General features: G+C 42.0%; 1 protein-coding gene across 2 annotated transcripts; it reads left to right on the top strand.

Moving 5' to 3' along the window:
• Nucleotides 1–124: 124 nt before the first annotated feature.
• Nucleotides 125–17916, top strand: SUPV3L1 (Suv3 like RNA helicase). Of its 2 annotated transcripts, XM_053949213.1 has the most exons (15): nt 125–336; nt 4959–5036; nt 5295–5402; nt 6971–7085; nt 7643–7811; nt 9262–9373; nt 9669–9746; nt 10852–10943; nt 11351–11531; nt 11973–12066; nt 12752–12971; nt 13344–13424; nt 14902–15078; nt 16611–16759; nt 17102–17916. In XM_053949213.1, exons 3-15 carry the CDS (start codon nt 5339–5341, stop codon nt 17595–17597), a joined length of 2028 nt encoding a protein of 675 aa, XP_053805188.1. In that variant the 5' UTR covers nt 125–336; nt 4959–5036; nt 5295–5338; the 3' UTR covers nt 17598–17916. The 2 variants fall into 2 exon arrangements, with proteins under 2 accessions (XP_053805188.1, XP_053805189.1); XM_053949214.1 differs by lacking the exons at nt 125–336; nt 4959–5036; nt 5295–5402; nt 6971–7085 and having other exon boundaries at nt 7687–7800.
• Nucleotides 17917–21335: the final 3419 nt, after the last annotated feature.

Raw genomic sequence — 21335 nt, 5'->3', positions numbered from 1 at the left:
GGTACCGCGCACGCGCGGGGGCGCGGGCCGATGACGCGCGGGCCGCGCGCCGCCGCCCTTGTCCGCGGATGAGTCGCTGCGCGTGGCCGCTGCTGCGGCGGCTCCCGGCGCGCGCGGGGCTCGCGCTCCGGCATGGCGGCGGCGCCGCTGCCCGCGCGCGCCCCGCCGCGTCCTCGGCGTCGTCCTCATCGTCCTCATCGTCGGCCTCCGCCGGGGACGGCGGCGCCTCCCGCGCCCCCGACACCTCGCTCTTCGTGCCCGTGCCGCTGAAGCCCGGCCTCGGCGGCGCGGCCGAAGAAGACGTGGGCGCCGAGCTCACGCGGCCCCTCGACAAGGGTGAGTGCGGGCGGGACCGTGAGGGGACGGGGCGGGGGTCCGCGGGCACCGACCGCGAGGCCTCGCCCGCCGTCCGCCCGCCAGCGCTGGAGGCGTGCTGGCGAGGCCGCGCGTCGAGCGCTGTGTCCCGCTCTGGGCCGCTCAGCTCGGGAAGGACGTTGGGCAGCTCGAGCTAGTCCAGAGAACGGCAGCGGGGCTGGAGCACGAATCCGCTGGGGAGCGGCTGGGGGAGCTGATGGGGCTCGGCCAGGAGGAGAGGAGGCTCAAGGAACACCTCGCTCCCTGCCAGGAGGCTGCAGCCAGAGCCAGTCGGGCTCTGCTCCTAGGGAACAGCAGCGCGACAAGAGGAAACGGCCTCAAGCTGTGCCAGGGGAGGTTTAGGTTGGACATTGGGAGGAATTTCTTCACAGGAAAAGTGATTGAACATTGGAAGGGGCGGCCCGGCGAGGTGGCGGAGTCCCCGTCCCTGGAGGTGTTTAAGGACAGGCTGCATGTGGCACACAAGGTGGTGTTCGGTCATAGGTTGGACTCGATGATCGGAGAGGTCTTTTCCGGCTTCATTGATTCTGTGACCCTCCTGGGGGCTGAGGGAACTGGCCCCTGCTGCTCTCGGGTCCTTTCCCGGGCTCAGAAAGACCCTCCCCCTTCCGTGCAGCTTGTGTGACTGTAGCTAACTGTGCCCGTGAAGGTGAAGTGGGATAAAGGCTCTCGGGTGAGATGACACCTGCATGTGGTGGGATTCGTGGGGCTGTGCTGTGCAGGGCATGATCCGCGTGGGTGCTTCCAGCTCGGGGTATTCTGCGATTGCCTAGGGCCCGTAGGCTGCCCTGTGTGAGGAAACGCTCTGCTGGCCGGGGTAAAGGAGCTTGGCTTGGGGCGAGTCCTGCAGCAAAACTGCAGCCATGTGCATTCCAGAACCACAACTGTGTCTGAACTTAAAAGACATAGTTTCCTCAAATATTGATGTTACAGACCGAAGAGATTGTCTGTGTGTGAACGTGCCTAGATCAAAAGTGGGTGAAGTGAGAGGACAAGGGGGAATGGCTTCACATGGACAGAGGGTAGGTTTAGATTGGGTTTTAGGAAAAAGTTCTTCCCTGGGAGGGAGGTGAGGCCCTGGCACAGGGTGTCCAGAGAAGCTGTGGCTGCACCATCCCTGGAAGTGTCCCAGGCCGGATTGGATGGGGTTTGGAGCAGCCTGAGACAGTGGAAGTGTCCCTGCCCATGGCAGGGGACTGGAGTGAGATGGTCTTTAACGTCCCTTACAACCCAGACAGTTCTGTGATCTTATGACTCCATGATCTCAAAAGATTTGGTAAATAACAGACAAGGTCTTGATTCTCTTGATATTTGCTGATCTGAAAGCATTAAGGATGCAAAGGGAAATCTTTCATATCTTCTCATAATTAAGTATTGTGATGACATATTATTTATCTTAACTCCAGAGTATAGGAGCATGGGCAAATTATCTTGATAGTTCAGAACTGTGGAGAGAAGAATATCTGTCTTTGAAAGCTAAAAAAAAAACCTAGTCAGGATGAAGAATCCTGAACAGCTGTAATGCAAAAACCTGCATTGTCAAACTTGTCTTTTATGTGAATAGTGCATTCCTCAGGTGCCAATAAAGATGAATGATGGCTTCTTACTTGTACATAGCCTGTTGTGTCATTTATTAGAGGAGCAGTTATGTTGGATTTCTTCAAAACTACAACTAAAATGCTCTGGGAAAATAAGTACAGATTCTGTTTGGTCTTTGCTAAGTTGTTGAGAGAGAACAGATTGGCTAAAATTATGTGTGCTCACACAGGTGAAAATTAACCACTTCAGACAGCCTGACGTTCCTCTCTGTGAGACTGGCAGGGAATAGCAGCCAGGTGACCTGTGGGGTGTGGCATTCACATCTCTGTGCTTCTCTTGAGAGACAGAATTCTGTCCCTGTCCAGAGAATGTGAATGCCACAGTGGGGTGCTCATCTGACTTATTTGGCCTCTGGTGGTCTCTCAATAATATTGAAAATTATTTTGAAAAACAATGACATATTTTAAAAGTATTGGTATTTTGAAACCCAGTAATGTTAGAAAAGACTGCACAAGACCTTCTTTACATGTAGCCATTTTTAAAAAATGAAATAATTAGTCTTCTCTGCTTCCCCCTCCAGGTTCTGACCACACACAGTATTATGCATCTGGGTTTTTTTTTATGTTTTAAATGAAGATACTCTGTCAGATTCTGCTGCCAAGTACTGAATTAGATTCATTAAAGGAATATGTGTATTTATGAGCTTTCTGATTACAGCTTGTGAAGGAACTTCGTTAGTGAGCGTACTAGCAGTGTGAATCATCTTGTTAGCTTGCTCAAGTGAGTGATTATAGTTTTCACATTAGTCAAACACTGTTAGGAAGACTAAAGGTCTTTTTTAGAAGCTTACTTTTGTAAAGCCAGTTTTGTAAAAACTTCGTAACATACCTGGAATTAACTCACTGCTTCTGTTTTCCACAACTTCATAGGAAGAGTAGCCCTGTGAGTGCTGATGGTTGCTTTCAATTGTGGTGTGTGTATCTTCTGATTCAGTTGTCATTGATTGTCAGTTCTGTGGCTTCACTTGTCTGACCACGGGGCTGTGCTTTACCTGTGGGAGGTGCAGGTCAGGAAAGACCAAGTGTTGGCAGCAATTCGCATGGCAGGAGCAGGAGATGCCTGCCTGAACAGGGGGCTTGGTAGATGCACAGGTTGCTTGGACTGGGCAATGGGAGGCTAATAGTTGGGGAGGAATTGTAAATAAAGCACTTCAGCTGCCCCAGTGGTAACATACAGCCTGACTGCAGTGGATTGTTGGCATCTGACTCAAAGTCTTCCTGCAAACACGGTTGAGGCAGCTAAATGAATCTGATACATTGGAGACTAATGGAATGATTTCTCAACTTTACTGCAGTTGGGCTGTCTTTTTACAGAGAACCTTAGAAATGCTGCTGAGAAGTCAAAGTAATTGAGGAGTAACAGCTAAAACACAGTTCTAGAATGAGAGAATGGTAAGCAAAGGGAAATCTCAAAGCAGGAGTGAAGGGTAAAAAGGGTGGTGATTGAGACAGGACCCAGATGTTCTGAGTGTGTATGTGAACTTGGATAAGCTCACATGGGGTGCAAGGCCAGCTTTGTTTTGTTTTTATTTAGCTAATTATTAAGACAAGTGTTTGTGCTTGGGAAGGATCGTGACCTTGGGCGGCCTGGTCCCAATGTCATGTTGCCTTGGATAGAAACATGTTTTGGCATTGACCTTTTACTCTTGTAGTAAGGCCAGTGGGCTGTGAATTTAGCTGTGTGGCTGATGATGTGTCAGTTGCTAGAGCTTCTTAGGGAAGCTCTGAAGAGCATTGAGCCTTGTGCTTGCTTATACTGCACTGTTTTCCAGTCTGTCTTTGATTTCAGGGCCCTTAAACATGAGAGTGGATGCCTTCCTAGGAAATGTAATCCTGCTGGTGCCCTTGCTTCTTTGTTACCTTTGGGAACATTTCAGAACATGAGTTAATCCATTAAAAAACTCCTGTAGTGGTATGGGATGTGCATTTAAATTTGCCATATTCTTGTCAGCTGGTGATTTTCATTGTGCCAAGTGGACTGTCTCTGTTACAGCGTTTTAGGGAGGCAAGCTTTCAGTAATTTCAGGTTGATTTCATGGGAAGCTTTCCATGTCATGTCAGTTACAGAGTGAGTTGCAGAGCACAGCTTGACAGTGTTGTGTCCAGTGACTGGCACCGGGGTGTGCTACATGTGTCACTCCTAACATTTTATAATGCAGGCTTCACAGACTTGAGTTTTAAGAATAATGTAAGCTCATGAATATATGTTCATGAAATTTACTTGATTTTTTGTGAATTTCTGATCAGCTGTAGATGGAAAGGAGATACATCTTTTTGCACTGTCATTTAACTAACATTTAATGAACTAAAATCAGCATGTACTTGTGTAAATAGAATTATGTTGCAACACTGAACTTGCCTTTTAGGGGAGGGAAAGAGTTTGTTGATAAGTTCATGAGATTTTATTCAAAGAAAGCTGAGTAATTTGTGATGTATATGAACAAACTCTGGTTTTTTTCTTCCTTCCTTTTATTTAACCTGAGAAAAGAGAAAATACTGTGTCTGGATTACCTGATCTTCCTGAAGAGTCTGTCTTGGAAGCAGGGTGGAGGGAAGAACGTACCTCAGGGTGTTGATTAAAAGCTGTCACCAAGTAGCTCAAGCACATTTGCTTTTCATATTAAAACCTCCTGATAGGCGCTGATAAAAAGCAAACAAACCCCACCCCAAAGCATTAATTAGTTTGTTCCATGACTTGTTAGCTGCATGTTCCCACCTTCATGGTTTCCTATCAAGTAGCAGGGGAGATGGCTGGCACCATCTTCTTGGCAGTTCTTACTCTGCTGCAGATGAAGGTTGTCCTCCACAACAGCCCCAGTCTCACTCATTGGTTTTATTTGATTTAGGGGGTGTTCATTTGTGTCTGTTCAGCACAGAAAGATTCCCTATCTTCAGAGTAAGGAGACTATAACCCAGGATCTTTGGGCCAGGAGAACGTGATTAAATTTTGAGGAAGCTAAAAAAAAAAGTTATCTTTTTCTACAGGTGAAGTCCTAAAAAACTTAAACAAGTTCTACAAAAGAAAAGAAATTCAAAGACTAGGAGCTGAAAATGGACTAGATGGTAAGAAAATGTTTTAAGTTTATATTACTTTAATGTGAAATCTGTTTTAATTCCAATATGGTATTAAATGTGATCTTTTTATCACAACACTGCTTCTTTACATTGTCTCTGCCACTTAGTTCAAATAACCTTTTTATTTACTTTTAATAGCTTATAATAAGGTACAGGTTTTTAATGAACTGCTTTGGTGTTTACAGGTAGAGTTTTCTGATCCTGGCCATGTTAATTTTGTTCCCTTTTTTTTATTATTTTTGGCAGCTCGCCTCTTTCACCAGGCATTTATAAGCTTTAGGAAGTATATCATGGAATCCAGTTCTGTGAGTGCTGACTTGCATATTATTCTCAATGATATATGCTGTGGTGCAGGCAAGTATCTGGAATGCTTGTAAAAAAAATGTGCATTTTTACTTGTTTTTGTCCTGTTTACTTACGTAGGTACATGTGGACCCCCTACTGAGAATTATTGTTCAATATGATTGAGAATTAATTCACTACTGTCAGAGAGATTAAAAATCCCTACTTCCCTATCGGAAACACTTGTGCCCAAACTAGGGAATGTTCTGTTCTTAAATCTTCTGAAGTGGAAATGAAAGATGTGAAAGTGTTAGCAAGAAGCAGCCTGTGGTTTTACAGCATCTGTTCAGGGCTGAAATGAAAATGGTGCTGTTGTTTATTCCTCTCTTTAGAATCCAGTAGTCACTAGGGGGCACTTGGAGAGCTCTCTCCCAGCTGGTGGCTCTAGGGGCAGCTTTGTGACAGTGCTGAGTTTCCCTGTGGCACTCACAGAGGTGTCTTTGCCTGCTTAGTGCATCCTGTGTTGTGATTAACAGCACTTAACTGAGAGCAGCAGAATCGGCTTTCTCCAAGGTTTGAGCTGCACAGTGTGTGTTTTAATGATGGGATTTTAAAGGTTGCAGTGGCTGTTAGTTTTGTCTTAAAATGCAAATGTGTAGATTTTAAATATTGGCCATCTTAGGAAATTCTCTCATTATATTACTTGTCCATAAAATATTTCACAGGGTTTTCTCATTTCCACATCTTATTTGATTATAGATGAGCATTATGCCTTATAACTCATATACAGAAGTATTGAGATTTTTAAATTTGAGTTTTGCATGTCCAAAGATGATAATTACATATACTACAGTTTAAAAAAAATTCCACAATAATTTTTATTAATTGAATAATAATTCTCAATTTAACCTCCCCCAAAATCTAACATCCCCCCCAACAAAACAAAAACACTCCAACAAACCCCAAACCACTCCTTTTTCTTTTTGTATTTGTGTGTTTGATAATAACAGTTCTTTAGATCAAGACAGTTCTTTGAAATTCTAAGAGAGCTGCCCAGTAGGAGTGTGACCTGAAATGAGACCTTTAAGGCCCACATGTCTACTCTGCAAACATTCAGAAGAATGAACCTGGATTTCTCTTCTGAGTTGATTTTAGAATCTGGAGCCAGCATTCTGAGTCTCAGTAGCTTGGAGAAGCTGCAAATTTGTTTTTCTCTGTTAATTCATAAAAGCGCTTTAAAAGACCCCTCCCCCCCTCCCCTCCCCTCTGAATTTAGGAGGAAGGGGCTAAAATCTTCTTAGGACAGAAAAGCTATTTCTCATCCAGCTTTTCCACAGTTTCTCATTTTTTACTTAGAAGTTCTGTAGGCGAGTAGGCTGAGCAGAGGGAATATACTGAAATGACATGCACTTTTTCATATTATTGTGTTTGTATTCTGTTGCTAAATGAGTCCATGTACTTGTGTTAGTTTCCCTTTCTGCCACTGAGGTAATTACTGAACTTTGTAGAGAGCCAGGAGTTGAAAGCATTACATAAGTGTGGGGTGGAAGTAACAGAAAAGACTTTTTCAAAGTTTATAATGAATAATGTAGGCACTCAGACAAGCACAGAAACTTTCTGAAAAGGATTTGTTCTTTTAGGTCACGTGGATGATCTGTTTCCATTTTTCCTGAGGCACGCCAAGCAGATCTTCCCAATGCTGGACTGCATGGATGATCTGCGCAAGATCAGCGACCTGAGGCTGCCGCCCAACTGGTCAGTGCTGCAGTGGCTGCACTGCTTTCTTAGTCTCATAGACTTCCATAGGCTGTGGACTTCAGTGTAATTATGCTACGTTTTCTGTGCTTTTCTCTGCTTTTTGCAGTAATTTGTGTCAGGAACTCTTGTATTTTTTACAAGATACATCACAATGAATTAAAAAGAAAATAAGATTATATCAGCTATGAAAGTCACTGAGTTGGTGTGGTTTTTCCAGGAAAATGTTTTCTGACAATGTGTTTGGGAGGTAGCACATCAAATATTAAAATATTGATAAGCTCAAGGAGAAAGAATTGCAGAAATAATAAGAAATATTTTTGAACACAATGTGTGTATTTCACTCTGAATCTTTGAAAGCATTATGTGACTCAGAACATCAGTGTGTAAGACACAGTAACTTCTTTGTACTGTCTCTAAGTACTTGATATTTCTGCTTTCAACACACATTTATTAAAGTTATTAATAAATAAATGCTTAAGCTAATTTCCAGTTTTTCCTGAATCAGTATCCAGAGAAATGTTCAACAGATCTGCTTTTTTCTGTCTTTGCTTTAGGTATCCAGATGCCAGGGCTATTCAGAGAAAGATAATATTCCATGCTGGTCCTACAAACAGTGGAAAAACTTACCATGCTATCCAGAGATTTTTGTCAGCCAAATCTGGAATATACTGTGGTCCACTAAAACTTCTGGCTCATGAGATCTTCCAAAAGAGTAATGATGCTGTCAGTATGTCATATTACTTACCAACATCCTTAGAACTGGAACAGTCTCATGAGTGCATGTCTGTAAAGTTCTGTAGTGGCCCCAGGTGGTCCCTGGAGCCCTGTGCCTTTGCTTTGCAGTGGAGTCAGCTCATGTGAAATCAGTTGTGCATTTCTGCTTTAGGAGCAGAATGGAACATCATTTCCCCAAGTGGAACAGTGCTGTCCCCAGAGCACGTCCTGTGCAGTCATCCCTGTAACCTGCCTCTGTTCTTCTGGAACTTGTTGCTCCCTGGCTTAGCCAGGTTCTACTATTACCTTTTTAAGCATAGGGACCATGCCTTCTTTTGCCCATGACCTTTATTACAGCTTGTACACAAAAAGTTACCCTTGCTTAACTCCCCTCAACCTTCTGCAAATGTATAAATATATTTCCCCTCACTGTCCTTGAAAAATTCTGCAGATTCAGATGTGTATTCAGTGCTGTATATCAGATCCCTAGAAGAAATTCTCATTAGTGCTGTGTATTGCTTCTGGCATATTTTTGAAGGCTCCTCACCAGTGTGTTTCCAGCTGCAGAGAACCAGACTAGCTCTGAAGCACTACAGCCACATATCACATGTTAACACAGCACAGTGTGTGTGTACAGTAGTGATGATGTGATTTCTCTTTTTTAATGTAGAATTTGTAACTCCTGGTATCTGTCCAAGCAACACATCAGAAAGATTGTTTTATCCTAGGAGATAGCTGTAATGGACCACGTGTATTCACAGAGTGACAGTGGGTACCATGCAGTGATGTTCCTTGCTAGGAATTGCTAATCTTTTTTTCCCATGTGTTTAGTTAGTGTGTGTGACAGCTTTTCAGTGGTTGGCTCCTGGATCATGTTTAGGCCCTTGGGGCTTGAACAGGGCTTCCAGCTGGGCTCTGCAGGTGGCAGTAGGTATGGATGGAGCAGCCATGAACACCAAGGAGGGTAGGGCTGGCAGGGTGGTGGCCTCAGCTGATCCTGAGGCCAGAGCTGTCTCTCACAGCTGATCCTCATGAGCTCTTGCTGTGTGAATATAAAGCAGCAGGTGAGGCTGGCAGCAGGACAATTGCCAAAAGAGCTGGAGCTGTCTGGAGCTTGCAAGGCCCCTTCACTGCTGGGCCTTGCTTTATGAGCCCCTTGTACTCTTCTAACAGTTCTTTTGTGGTAGATGTGACATCTTTGAAATGCTCGGGGGAAGATGTAACCTCCTGCAGGAGTAGGGGAAGGCATCTAATTACAGATACCACCTCTTCATTAAACCTCCACTCTGATAGGACTTAAATAAAAGGCACAAGTCTCTCAAGGTTGAGTAGTTGTTTCCTGGATTGCTTCTTTTACACTGTCCTAGAAACTACTGTTAAGAAACTGTTTTTGTCCTCTTTGGAAAGGGGATTCTTTCATGTTCAAGAAACTTACCCTGAGATTTCTGGATGCCTTTAGAATGTGCCCTGTGACCTGGTGACAGGAGAAGAACGTGTGTTTGCCAATGAAGACTCCAGACATGCTCCTCATGTTGCTTGTACCATTGAAATGTGCAGCACTAATACACCTTGTAAGTACACAGAATTGTTTTTGTCCTATCTGTGGTATCCTTGCGTGTGGGTGTTATTCCTTGGACTCGTAGCTGAGCTCTTCTTTTTCACTCTTATTTGAACAATTCCTGAACTATGATAGAGCAGTTCAAGAAACCTGGATCATCTCAGAACAGCTTTTTGGTGATAGAGAATTAGCTTTGTTTGAGCAACCTTCTTTAGGAAACCTGTGAGTTCCTTCAGTTCCTTCATGTCTTGTACTACTGTTCTAGATGCTCTTCCTTGGTGCATCATATTTTCTTTTTTTGTTTTAAGATGAAGTTGCTGTGATTGATGAAATTCAGATGATCAGAGATCCTGCCAGAGGCTGGGCTTGGACAAGAGCTCTTCTAGGTAAGCTTGGTTGTGTTGGCAATGAATTAGCTTAATGGCACATGAAATTCAAGATTAGCAGTTGGTGTAGCCATTTAGTGGTTATGTGATACAAAATAAAAGTATTTGTTTTTCATGTCTTCTCACAGCAAGTTAGAGAGATACTCTGCCTCAAAGGATTTTTCTGCATGACAGGAAGCTACCTGTCGTGTTTTGCTTAACAAATGGGTTTTTACATTTCTTTAAAAATTTAAAATTAAATTTTTAAAAATTTAAAATTAAAATTCAAACGCCTCTTTTATTTTTCCTTCCTTGGATAATAGGGAGTCTTTACTACATTGTGCTGTCCTTTTACTACATTGTGTGTCCTTTTACATTGACTATTTCCAAGTATGCTTTTCTGTTCAATTAAAACAACACCAGTTTTCAAGAGACTACCTTTGTAGAGATTGTGTTAAATAATGGTAACTTTAAATATTTTATAGTGTTAATTTCAAATGGCTCATTTATAGAGCTGCATCAATCTGTTATGTTCTTACAAGAATGCTTATTTGATAATAGGAATTTTTGAAATGTTTTTCCTCGTATTCGGAGCAGAAGTTTGGAATCTGATTCCCTCTTGACCCTTCCTTTCGTTGCTTTTGATTCTAAGTTAAGCAGATTTGTCACACTTCCTTTACTTCCTGTTTTTCCCTTTCCTGTTGTGACTGAATTAGAGGTGAATTCATGCAGAAAACAAAACTCCTCAGTTCTGCTGTGGTTTGGGAGTTAGTAAAACATGAGTAGTAAGTAAAACATCCTCAAAGCTTTGCTCCATTTGTTCAGTGGCTGAGGGTACCTCTTGTTTTGGTCGAGAGGGTGCAGTGAGGTATTGGCTGCTCTGATTATCACACTAATGAATTGTCAATATCACCTGCTGGTAAGAGATCAAGACTAGCTCTAGGGAAACAGTGTATTGTGGGAGAGGCTTTACGTGCAGGTTTGGGTCCTTGAAGGAGGTGAAATAAAGTCTTCATTGTGTTTAGCAACCAAAATATGATTTTTTGATACCTTAGGAGCCAGCTAAAGCTACTGTTGTATATAAACAAGTAACATTTTGCTTTTTATTTCACTGGACTTTGTTCAGGCCTCTGTGCAGAAGAAATCCATGTTTGTGGAGAACCTGCTGCTATTGACTTGGTGACAGAGCTCATGTACACTACAGGGGAGGAAGTTGAAGTAAGTAATTCTGAGACGCTATGAACAGAATGTCAAGTTCTCTTTGCTGTAAAACAGGAAAAAAATGTAGGGTCTGTTTGGGGGTATCACTGCTCAAAGTTGTCCTGCAGGAAGTCTTGTTAAAATGTTTCTCAATTTCTGTAGAGCAAAGATGTTGCAAAGTTCTTTCCTTTCCTTTTTAAATAGTGGTACTGTTTTTCTGAAAGAACATAAGTGGTTTGATGAGTTCCCTTTAGGGGATGCTGCAGCTGGTACAGCTGCTTATGGACTTTTACAGCTCTGATCTTCCAGGAAGGCACAGTGCTCTCAAGTTTGCTGACTTGACAGGATGCGTTGCTGGTTAGTCTTGATATGACATAATTTGAGTGTTTTAAAAAAGATACCCTTTTTGACAACTTTAATTGTAGGTCCGAAACTACGAGAGACTGACTCCTCTGACTGTGCTGGATTATGCCTTGGAGTCCTTGGATAACCTCCGTCCTGGGGACTGCATTGTCTGTTTCAGTAAAAATGACATTTACTCTGTCAGCCGGCAGATTGAAGCCAGAGGATTAGAATGTGCTGTCATATATGGCAGTCTGCCACCAGGTAAAGCACTCTTGCTTTTCTTGTTAAGGGCTGTTCTGTTTCTTGCTGTTCTTCTTAGGAGAAAACCCCCTTGTCCTTTATTTATTTTTCTGCTTTCTTTATTTTAAAATAAAGCAGTGCAAGTTTCCTAGTTTTGCTTCTCTATATAGCTAGAGAAAGTAATCAGCTTTCATTGACTGGTGTTTTAATCTTGGGATTAGACCTTTATTATGTACTTAAATTTGATCTTCAGATAGATATAATTAAAGGAAGTCTATCCACAGCTCTGGGAATGATTTAAATCTCTCCTGCCCTCTTCCCTCATCTGCAGCCAAGTACCAATCAAATACCAATTTATTTATCTTTTTCTTCAGTCTATTATAATGGCATCGGACTTAGTGATGCATTGTCTTTATTTTGTATGAAGTTTGCTATGTGAAGTGTTCTGTCATTTTGTTTTAGGAACAAAGCTTGAACAGGCAAAGAAATTCAATGATCCTGATGATCCATGCAAAATTTTAGTTGCTACAGATGCAATTGGAATGGGACTCAATTTGTAAGTACTTGCAGCAGGTTGCAGTACTTTTATTTTCCTTTGGATATGATACCCACATTAATTTCCTTGCTTTTTATCTTCCCAGTCTGATTAACTCATCTAAATATCTGCTGTGTCTACACAGCAGATATACAGTACTGCTGTATCCTGTATGTACACAGTACATACATTTCAATTTTGAAGTAGCGATCAATTTGGTTAAGCAGAACTAAGCTTTATTTTTAAAACTGGTTCCAAGAACTAAATGGCTCCCTGGCCCTAATTCAGTGTGATATTTGGCTGTGGATGACAGGGCCTGCTGGATCAACTGTCATAAGGGCTGGGTTGTCAGAGTTACTGTTCTCTTGCATTTCTGAAATACAGAGCAAGTTCAGGCCAGTGTCAGATGTATTTAATTGGTGAAGGACATGCAATCACGTCACTACAAACTGCTGAGGCAGGTGGTGGTGAATGGATTGGGAGGCGGTTAGGACATGATTGATGTGTGCAGGGATGATGGTCCTCCTGCAACTAGCCAGTAGCCTTCTCCTGCCCTTTAGAATATGCTGTGTCTGTAAGTAGTATATGTGATACCCTAATTTATAGAGGAGGAAAAAAGCATGTAAAAAAGTAAAAGCTTTAATTCTTCATATTGGAAGTAATTAGCAAAAAAGGATTCCTCTTTGTTTTTGTTGAAATATTTCAGGTGTATAAGAAGAATAATTTTTAACTCCATAGTAAAGCCGACTGTCAATGAGAAGGGAGAGAAGGAAATAGACTCCATTACCACCTCGCAGGCTCTGCAGATCGCAGGCAGGGCTGGGCGTTTCGGCTCCTCCTTCAAACAGGGAGAGGTCACCACCATGCACCGCGATGACCTCGCGCAGCTGAAGGAGATTCTGAGCGAGGCTGTGCCCCCTGTCCAGGTGAGAACCTCCGTACCCAGTTTATACAGCTGTGCTCTGGGGCTGGCGTATGATACTCTGATCCCATGTTATTTTGCCTTCTGTCTGTTTGCAATTTAGTAATAAAATGAGGTGTGTTGTGCCAGAGTGACTTTGGATATATATCCTGTTTGGAGACTTGCTGTGTTGCTTTTATATTCAGTCTGTTCTTTTAAGAATTAAAAGCTCAAACACAAAAGTTCTTAACTTTCAGCTAAGTGTGCTAAATAAACTGGAGCCTGCAGGGTGCTTTGGTTTCTTGCATTTTGCCTTTCAATATGTTGTTTCTGGTACATTAAATTTTAAAACAATATTGAAAATTAATGGTAGATTTTTTCTTTATTTTCCATTTAGGCAGCTGGCCTACATCCTACTCCTGAGCAGATAGAAATGTTCGCTTATCATCTTCCTGATGCCACTCTATCCAACTTAATTGTAAGAATGATCAAAATATTAGCTTTTGCTTTAAAAATGAAGTATCACTAATAGTCATTGCTTTGTACAAACCTGCCCTTGGGAGACCTGACAGCCTTGTGTGTATTTTTTTATCTATTGGATTCTTCTCTCTACCACACAAGTGACTGCAGATAGGTTTAGGATGTTTAACTTCTCCATGCTAAACTTGGAAGCTTTGAAATGTGTCAGTCATTTTTACATGGGTTTAAAAGTGTGCAGCGGCTTTTTCATTCCAGCTTTTCTGCATTTTAAATGTAGACATCTAGTTCTGAGGCTGAAGATACTAGAGATCTAAATTTATCTAAATTATTTGAAAATTCCTAGAAAACTGTTCATGTCAGATTTCCACATAGCTGAAAGCTACCTGATTGGTTTTTTCCTGTTTCTGTGGATTTTGTGGTAAAACAGTGTGGAACTTTTAGAAAACTGATTTTGTGGGATTGACTTGATCTCCTTTTTAGATAGATACTAGTTCGTTTGGATGTACAAAAACATTTAAAAAATAGAAATTAAGATTCCAATACTGTATTGAAAAAACATGATCACAACTTTTAGTAAATCTGAGAAATCCTTGGCAGCTTTCATTGTTTTAAATGTGCATTATTGTTCCTGCTGATCTGCTGTTATGTAGCAAAATGTATATTTCTAACCTTGAAAAAAACGATCATACCTGGAAACCTCCTGGAAGAGTTAGTCTGGTAGGGTAACAACACATCTTTAAAATTTTTAAATTAACATTTTCTGGGCTAGCATAGTAGTGTTAAGATAAAAACCTTGTGTTGTTTTTGATCTCTTAAATATTCAGTCACATATTTAATTTAAAAGCTCATAGTTTCTTTAAAGATGTTTTTTAAAAATCTTTCAAAGATTTGCATTAGAGAAATAATTTTGGGGGGTCCATAAAATTCCCCCTGCAGGGTGCACTGCATCTTCCATTTCTCCAGACCTTGTATGTCTCATGTTTTCTTTGAACTCCTCTGTTGGAATACTGTATTTAGCTTGTGTTTTCTTTCTTCCTAAAATATATCTGATCCTGACATTGAGCTAAAAATACCTCAATTATTGAGTTGTATGCTGTAAAGTTAGCTTTTTGGGTCATGCTAAGTGACAAACCTGGAGAAATTTCTAAACATAGTGGCAACTGGTTCCTGTGATGGTGTTCTTTGTAACTAAAACATACCCTTCCAGAACTTTTTTATTTAGGAGACTGACTAAATCAAGTGTAGTGTGTTATGTCTTTGATCCTGCGTTGGAGAATTTAATGCAAATTCTGCTAAAAGAGCATGGGGAACTCCCTTGCCCACTTTATTATTACTGTCATCAAATTTGATGATTTTTAATCATTCTTTCAGTATAACTAGTCTTTCAAACTCTAAATAATTTTTTGGTCTGATAAGACAAAGTTTAACAACCCTCTCCTGTAATAACATTGTTACATTTGGTTTTGTTTTCACAGGATATTTTTGTGAGCCTCTCACAAGTCGATGGGATGTACTTTGTCTGCAACATTGATGACTTTAAATTTCTAGCAGATATGATTCAGCACATTCCACTCAATCTGCGATCACGATACGTCTTTTGCACTGCACCCTTGAACAGAAAAGAGCCTTTTGTGTGTACCACTTTGTTGAAGGTCAGCTATTTTTTCCCTCAAGAAATGTGTTTATGTTGGACCAAGAGGGTTTTGGTGCACTGGGACTGTATCTAGCTGCTGTATTTGTTGTGGGCTTTGCTGTCAGATAATTTGAGAGTGCTTACAGGTAGTATAAGAGATATAAAATAGCTGGACGTGTATTGAATTCTTCACTGTTTTTATTGGCCAAGGCTTTTAACTTCTGAGAACTGGTTCTCATGATGGAAGTTAAAGTTTGAATAGCTTCTCTGCTGTTTGCCTCTGAAAATCCTACTGCTCGTCCTTGTCTGTCAGCTCTGAACTGGGAGGGATGAGTTTGTGTTCCCTAGTCACTTGTGCACTGTTAAGCTTTGCACTACCATGTTCCTAAAAGCAGTCATTAAAAACCAAGTGACTGCTCCTTCGAGCTGTTAGCTTGCCAAGAGAAGAAGAGAATGTAGGATTAAGGGTGATTGCTGATACTATATTACAGTAACACAGAATTTAAACCTCAGAAAACGCAGAGCTGTAAGTTGCTCTCAGAATTATGTCGCTTTACTTTTCAGGCCTGGATGAATTGTTTTTTGCTGTGCCCCAGGAGTCATTATTTTGAGGAATTTGTAGTCAGCTGATTTTTTGGTTTTGCAGATTTAATAATAATGTCACTTGGGACTGTTGCTTTTTTAGACAGTATTGCCATTGTTCCCTTTTTAAAGACTTCATTAAACTTTAAAAATGAAATAGTATAAAAACGAAACTGATGTGGTGCCCTCATGTCACAAATATTAGAACCCTGCTAATAATCTTAAAAAAATGAGTGAGTGATTAAAGAGTTGAAAAAAGTGCTTCATTAGGAAAATGCTGAGCTTTTGGATTCCAAGTAGTGAAGGTGCAGAGGGGCATAATGTAATGTTAGAAGGAGGTAGGCTTTTGTGAATGCTTGTGTGCATTTAAGCCCCATTCCTTGGTGAAAAAAATCCACTTTAGTATTAGCCAGATAGGAAGCACTTATTCCAAGTCATCAATACTCTTGAAAATTTTAGATTTAAATCTTACTTGACTTGTTTTTCAGTTAGTTGAAGCGCTGAGGTAGCTGGGTTTCAGAAGAGTGGGTTTCTAGTGCAGATTAATCTGTTTGGTTTGTGGGTAGCGTGTTTCCTAAACCAGGGAATACATTTAATATTCTAAACTCTGGCAACCCTGAAACAAGATAATTAACCAAATAGGAGGAGGATTAAAAAAGACACAAAGTCCATCTGCTTTGCTAGATGCAATCAAATGCCTTCAGTGTTACGCTTTTCTGGATAGCTCTGTGCTTTTGTTGCTTAACTGTGTGCATGGCCCATGGACAAATTGTGTTAATGAGGCCCTGGAAAGGAGAGGTGACTCTTGTGTTGAGTAATGAAGTAAAAGAATGTGTGGCATTTGGGTTGTGTAAAACAAAGCAGGAGTTTTATGGAGTATTCTGTGTATACAGACTCTGGGGAATTTAACTCTTTTGGGGATTTCTTCTTTCCTGACTGAGGACTTGACTGAATCTGCTTGTTTTTCAGTTTGCACGACAGTTCAGTAGAAATGAACCTCTGACGTTCGACTGGCTCTGCCGGCACACCAAGTGGCCCTTAGCTGCTCCAAAAAACATCAAGGAACTTGTACACCTTGAAGCTGTGCATGATGTTTTTGACCTCTATCTGTGGTTAAGGTACTGTCTTTGTGCTTGAAGACTGTTTATTTTTTCCTATTATTTATGACTTACAGTCCTAGAAGTGCAGTGTCTTCAGGCCCATGTGTATGTGGTGCAGGATGGGCTCCTTTGGCCTTTTAGAGGATCTTGACAAATACAATGTTGAGGGAGTGAGTTCTGCAGACAGCAGTTTGTGACTGACAGGAGGAGAAAGGTAGAAACAAGGACTGGAGCAGCTGAAATGCAAATTAAAATATGTATTCCCATGCAACATGTAATGAATATTCTTTTTACTTAGTACCTATCCCATTTTTGTCCCAGTGAGAAGGTTTAAATGTGTGTTCTTTTGCCTCTCTTCAGTTACCGCTTCATGGATATGTTCCCTGACGCTGTCCTTGTAAGGGATATCCAGAAAAAACTAGATGACATTATACAAATCGGTGTCTGCAACATCACAAAGCTGATCCGAGCTTCCCAGTCTGCAGCTGCTCCTGGCACAGCTGAAGCCGTGTCAGAAGACTTCCCTCTCTCAAGGACTCAGAGGGACGCCAGGGTGGTGTCAGACCGTCACGGTGCAGCCTCCACAGAGGCGCTGTCCATTGCAGTGGAGGCTGCAGGGCTGAGAAGAACGAAGAACTTGAGACCCTCTCGGCTTGGTGGCAGGCAGGAGGATCTGAAAAGCTATGGACGTGGATCTCTTGCCAACAGATTGCTGCGGGAGGGACTTCTGACACAGGAAATGCTGAGACAGCTGGAGAGTGAGTGGCAGGATCAGCACAGGAATGGTAGATATGGCTTTGGTTCAAAAAGAGATGATCAGCATAGTTCAAAGGCATCGGGAAAAAAGAGAAAATAGAACCATGCCCTAATTCTGTTTAGTTTTTATTCATAAAATAAAATACTATTTTAATAACTTCTTTGGCATTTCATGTTTACACTGCTGGAGCTCCTTGATGCTTTTCCTTCTCCTGTGACCAGTAATGTGAAGCACTCAGAGAACTGGACTCTTAAAAGCTCAGAGGCCATAAGTTTGTTTTAACCACTCAGCTGTACACTCTTTTAATCATGGTGTTCAGCATCAGTGTATGATCTGCTGCTATGTGAAAATTTGAACTTGGTGTCTTCTTGCAAGATATCCTCTCATCATCAATAAATGTCAGAAATTTCACTAGTAATGAATTAGCTACTCATTCCACCCCTTCCCAAAGGGCAGAGTTTAACAGACCACAAACAAGTGATGAACAGCCTGGAACAAAATTGGCTCAGAATGGCGATAGGATTCATGTGCCTCTAACCATTATGTCCTGTGAAAACGTGTAAAGAGGTTAAAAGCATTTGTGGTAATATGTCAGGAGTGATGGGATTCTGGCCACAAGAATTTTGGAGTGAATTTCAGTTCTGTAATCTGAGGAGTAATTATGATGCTGTGTGATTTGGTTTTCGTGCGAGCAGCTTTAAGGTGTGCTCTTGAGCTCCCAGTATGGATACTGGAGAGTGGAAAGAATCAGATGCTGAAACTGCTTTGTATTTACAGAAATGGGTTTCAGCACTTGCACATGTTGCTGGGCTGCCCGAGGAGAATAATGCTACACTGGCCACGTATCTGGGGTTAGCTGTGTACAAGTGCACAGGTCCTGCTTGTGTCAGTGTTGGGAAGCCTTTAAGATCCAGGCTGAGTTTCATTGTCAAATACCTGACTTTCTGAAGTGATCAAATGTGTTTCTCTGCAGGCTGAAAGTTTGCTCTGAATCCCCTTTTCTTTCTCCTGGTAACAGTCTTTTATGCTGCTGTTCAGAAAGAAATCTGCAGCAGTTTGGAAAATGTTTTTTCAGCTGTTTTCAGTGTAGTCCATGTGCTCTTTCCTCGTCGTTTACTAAAAAGCAAGCAGTGCGTAAATGTTTCTAGCCCACATGATCTCCTGCTGCTTTCAGTAGAGTACTGGTGGGAAGAGAAAGTTTTAGGTCCTTCCCCTGCTACATCTTTTTTTCCTCCCTCAAGAAAAACCAAGCAGTTCTATGTGTGTGGCAGTGGCCATGTGAGAGTTGTGGATTTTCTGCTCTATAGATGAGTAGTTCAGCTTTGCTTTCCCAGAGTCCTGCTGAACAGCAGCACCACTTGCACAGAACGCAAGCTTGCATTAACCCTTACAAATGTGTTGTATTTGCTACTCTCACACAGCTTGTGTGATGTGCATTGTGTGATGGAGTGGTATCAGTTGCCTCCTCGTTGCTTGGCACTCACTGGAAGGGAAGCCTGAGGCACGTTTTGACTACATGCGTTGTCCCACTTACCCCTGGGACTGCACTTCCCCCAGATCCAGGGTGGATGTGCAAACCACTGTTTGAAACCACCTTGGCTGTCGTTTTCTCTGCCCAATGTGTGAGGTTGGCTTGTGAGAGACCCACACTGGTATTGTGCTTTGCTTCTGTTAGGCTGAATTTGTCCTTCAATCATACAGTAAGCTGAGTGCTAGTGTATATTTTGAGCAAGGAAAGAGTGTCTGGGACTTCAGGGTGTAAGCCAGCCTTGTGTTTCAGCACCAAGCCTTGCAATAAAGAAGCTAAACGACTATAGGCATTCTTTTTTGAGTTTTGCTGAGATTAGCACTTTGTTTAACTCACTGCTTGTTTCCATAGTGACTCCATAGTAACTGTTTCAGAAGCTCTGAAGTTTATTCAGGCGTTTCCAGGCTGACTTTATGGAAGTTTTCTTTTCTTCTGAGCTAATGGTGTGGCTGTCATTGACTCCCATTAGAATGGCTGCCAAATTGGTACAATCTGGACTGCTGTGGTGCACTTACTGCAACTACCCATTTTTAACCTGCCTCGTGGGGCTCTGCTGAAGCTTTATTTTTAAGCAACAGCACTGTTCTCTTGATCTGGGAATCCCATTTGCAAAACTATTTCAGGTGTTCAGATTTCCAGATTAATTTCAGACATCAAAATTAGAGATGTTTGGAACTTTATTCATTAATTGTTTATTTGCTGTCCTTCAAATGCTGATTGTAACAGCACTGCTTGGTAAAATCCTTTTGTCTTTTAAGCCCAGTATGCTCTGTTCTGTCAGTGCTGTTTCCATCTCTATTCCGATTTTTCCTGTCAGTCCCCTCGGGTGTTCTGCCTTACTTTATGTCCTGATGTTGCACTAGGGGTGGTGCATGCAGGAAGAATGAATATGGAGACCCCTTTCTCTCCTGAGCTTTGATGAACCTTTGGGAGTATAATGGGGGATGAGCCTGCTGCTACTGCAGGGCAGGGGGAGTGTGTTCTAGGGGTTGGTTTTGGAATCATAAACTATAACAAAGAAGGATTTCCCCTGATGATGTGCTAGTAGCCTTGTCCACTGTCTCCTTGTTAACCTGGATATCAAATTTAGCAGCCAGCATTGCTACTGCCTTTGATACCTCACCAAAGATAGATGAGTTTATGTTGCAGTAAAATGCTTATTGATACAGTACCTCTTTCTGGAGGTAACAAGGGCATGTTTTGCTGATGTACTTAAGACTTTTTTGTGAGTTTCCCCATTCTAGCTATGAGCTCCTTTTCTCTGCAGGCCTTTGATTGCAAGGCTGTGGGAGGCAGATGAGCACCAGACTCTTCAGGATTCTCCATTGTGCCATGAGATGGGGTTTGGAGGCAGAACTGCAGGAGAAGAAAGTACAGAGGGAGGCATTACAATTTTAAAGTCTTGTTGGCCCTTGCAATGCAGGGAGGGGGAAGGTTTGTGAATAACTTTTATTGGTGCAGGTCTAACAAAAGGGAAAAACAACATCTCCTCAACCTTCTAGGCTGCGTGCAGTTGGAGCTGATCTGTTCACTGGGGCCTGGACTAGTTCCCCTGTCCTGGCCAGGATATGTACAAAATGGCTGTGACACTTTTGGGTGTTGGGCCCTTGGTACATTGAACTTCTGTCTGTGTGGAAATGAGATCATGTCTTGTCTTCTCTTGCACAGCAGCCTGCCGGAAGCTGGGATGCACCAGGGGTGAGTGAACAGGTTACACAGTGATTCTTACATGTCAGGTATTTCACAGAGCCTGCTGCCAGTTTAGGAACATTTAGATCTTTGAGACCATTTTCCAGTGGTGTCCATCAGAGAAAGAAAGAAAAGAGAGAACGAAAAATAAATCTACTGTGTTACAGACACAATGAGCTCTGGATCAAAGTGGGATGGAGCTTGAAAGGTGATGTTTTCAATTTTGCTGGCCAGAGGGGTTGTGACTCGGATGGCATGGGTAAACAATGAGGAGAGAGACAGTCCCTTTGGGAGTCAGTGTCTGACTTAACGAGCCAGCAGTTATTAAAAGATGAATAGAGGAGAAGTGAACCGTGCTTTCTGGCTGGTAGTGTGGCTTATTTTCTTCTTTCTTTTCTCTCTTTCTCTCAAAGATCAAAGGCCTAATTTTAGAACAAGCCCTATTTATGGACTGCTCAGCCACTCTGTCTGCTTCACTCTTGTTCTAGAATAATGGAAAATAAATAGAGCTGGCAGGATCTCCCAGTGTCCAGAGCTCATCCCTGATGCAAGGCAGGAGGAGAAAAAAAGAAAAATACCTTTCCTAGCAGAGGTTCTGTATGATTTGTCTCTGCAGAGGG

The sequence above is a fragment of the Vidua chalybeata genome, chromosome 8 (assembly GCF_026979565.1).
Source record: "Vidua chalybeata isolate OUT-0048 chromosome 8, bVidCha1 merged haplotype, whole genome shotgun sequence".
NCBI classification, from domain to species: Eukaryota; Metazoa; Chordata; class Aves; order Passeriformes; family Viduidae; genus Vidua; species Vidua chalybeata.
The sequence above is the reverse complement of the archived record's forward strand: the minus strand, read 5'-3'. Positions and strand labels throughout refer to the sequence as shown.

Excerpts from the sequence above, each read along its gene's own strand:
- SUPV3L1 (XM_053949213.1), top strand. The coding sequence starts at position 5,339 with ATGGAATCCAGTTCTGTGAGTGCTGACTTGCATATTATTCTCAATGAT. Across the intron at positions 5,403-6,970 it reads TGATATATGCTGTGGTGCAG|GTCACGTGGATGATCTGTTT; the intron begins GCAAGTATCTGG and ends TTGTTCTTTTAG. Across the intron at positions 9,747-10,851 it reads TTGGACAAGAGCTCTTCTAG|GCCTCTGTGCAGAAGAAATC; the intron begins GTAAGCTTGGTT and ends GACTTTGTTCAG.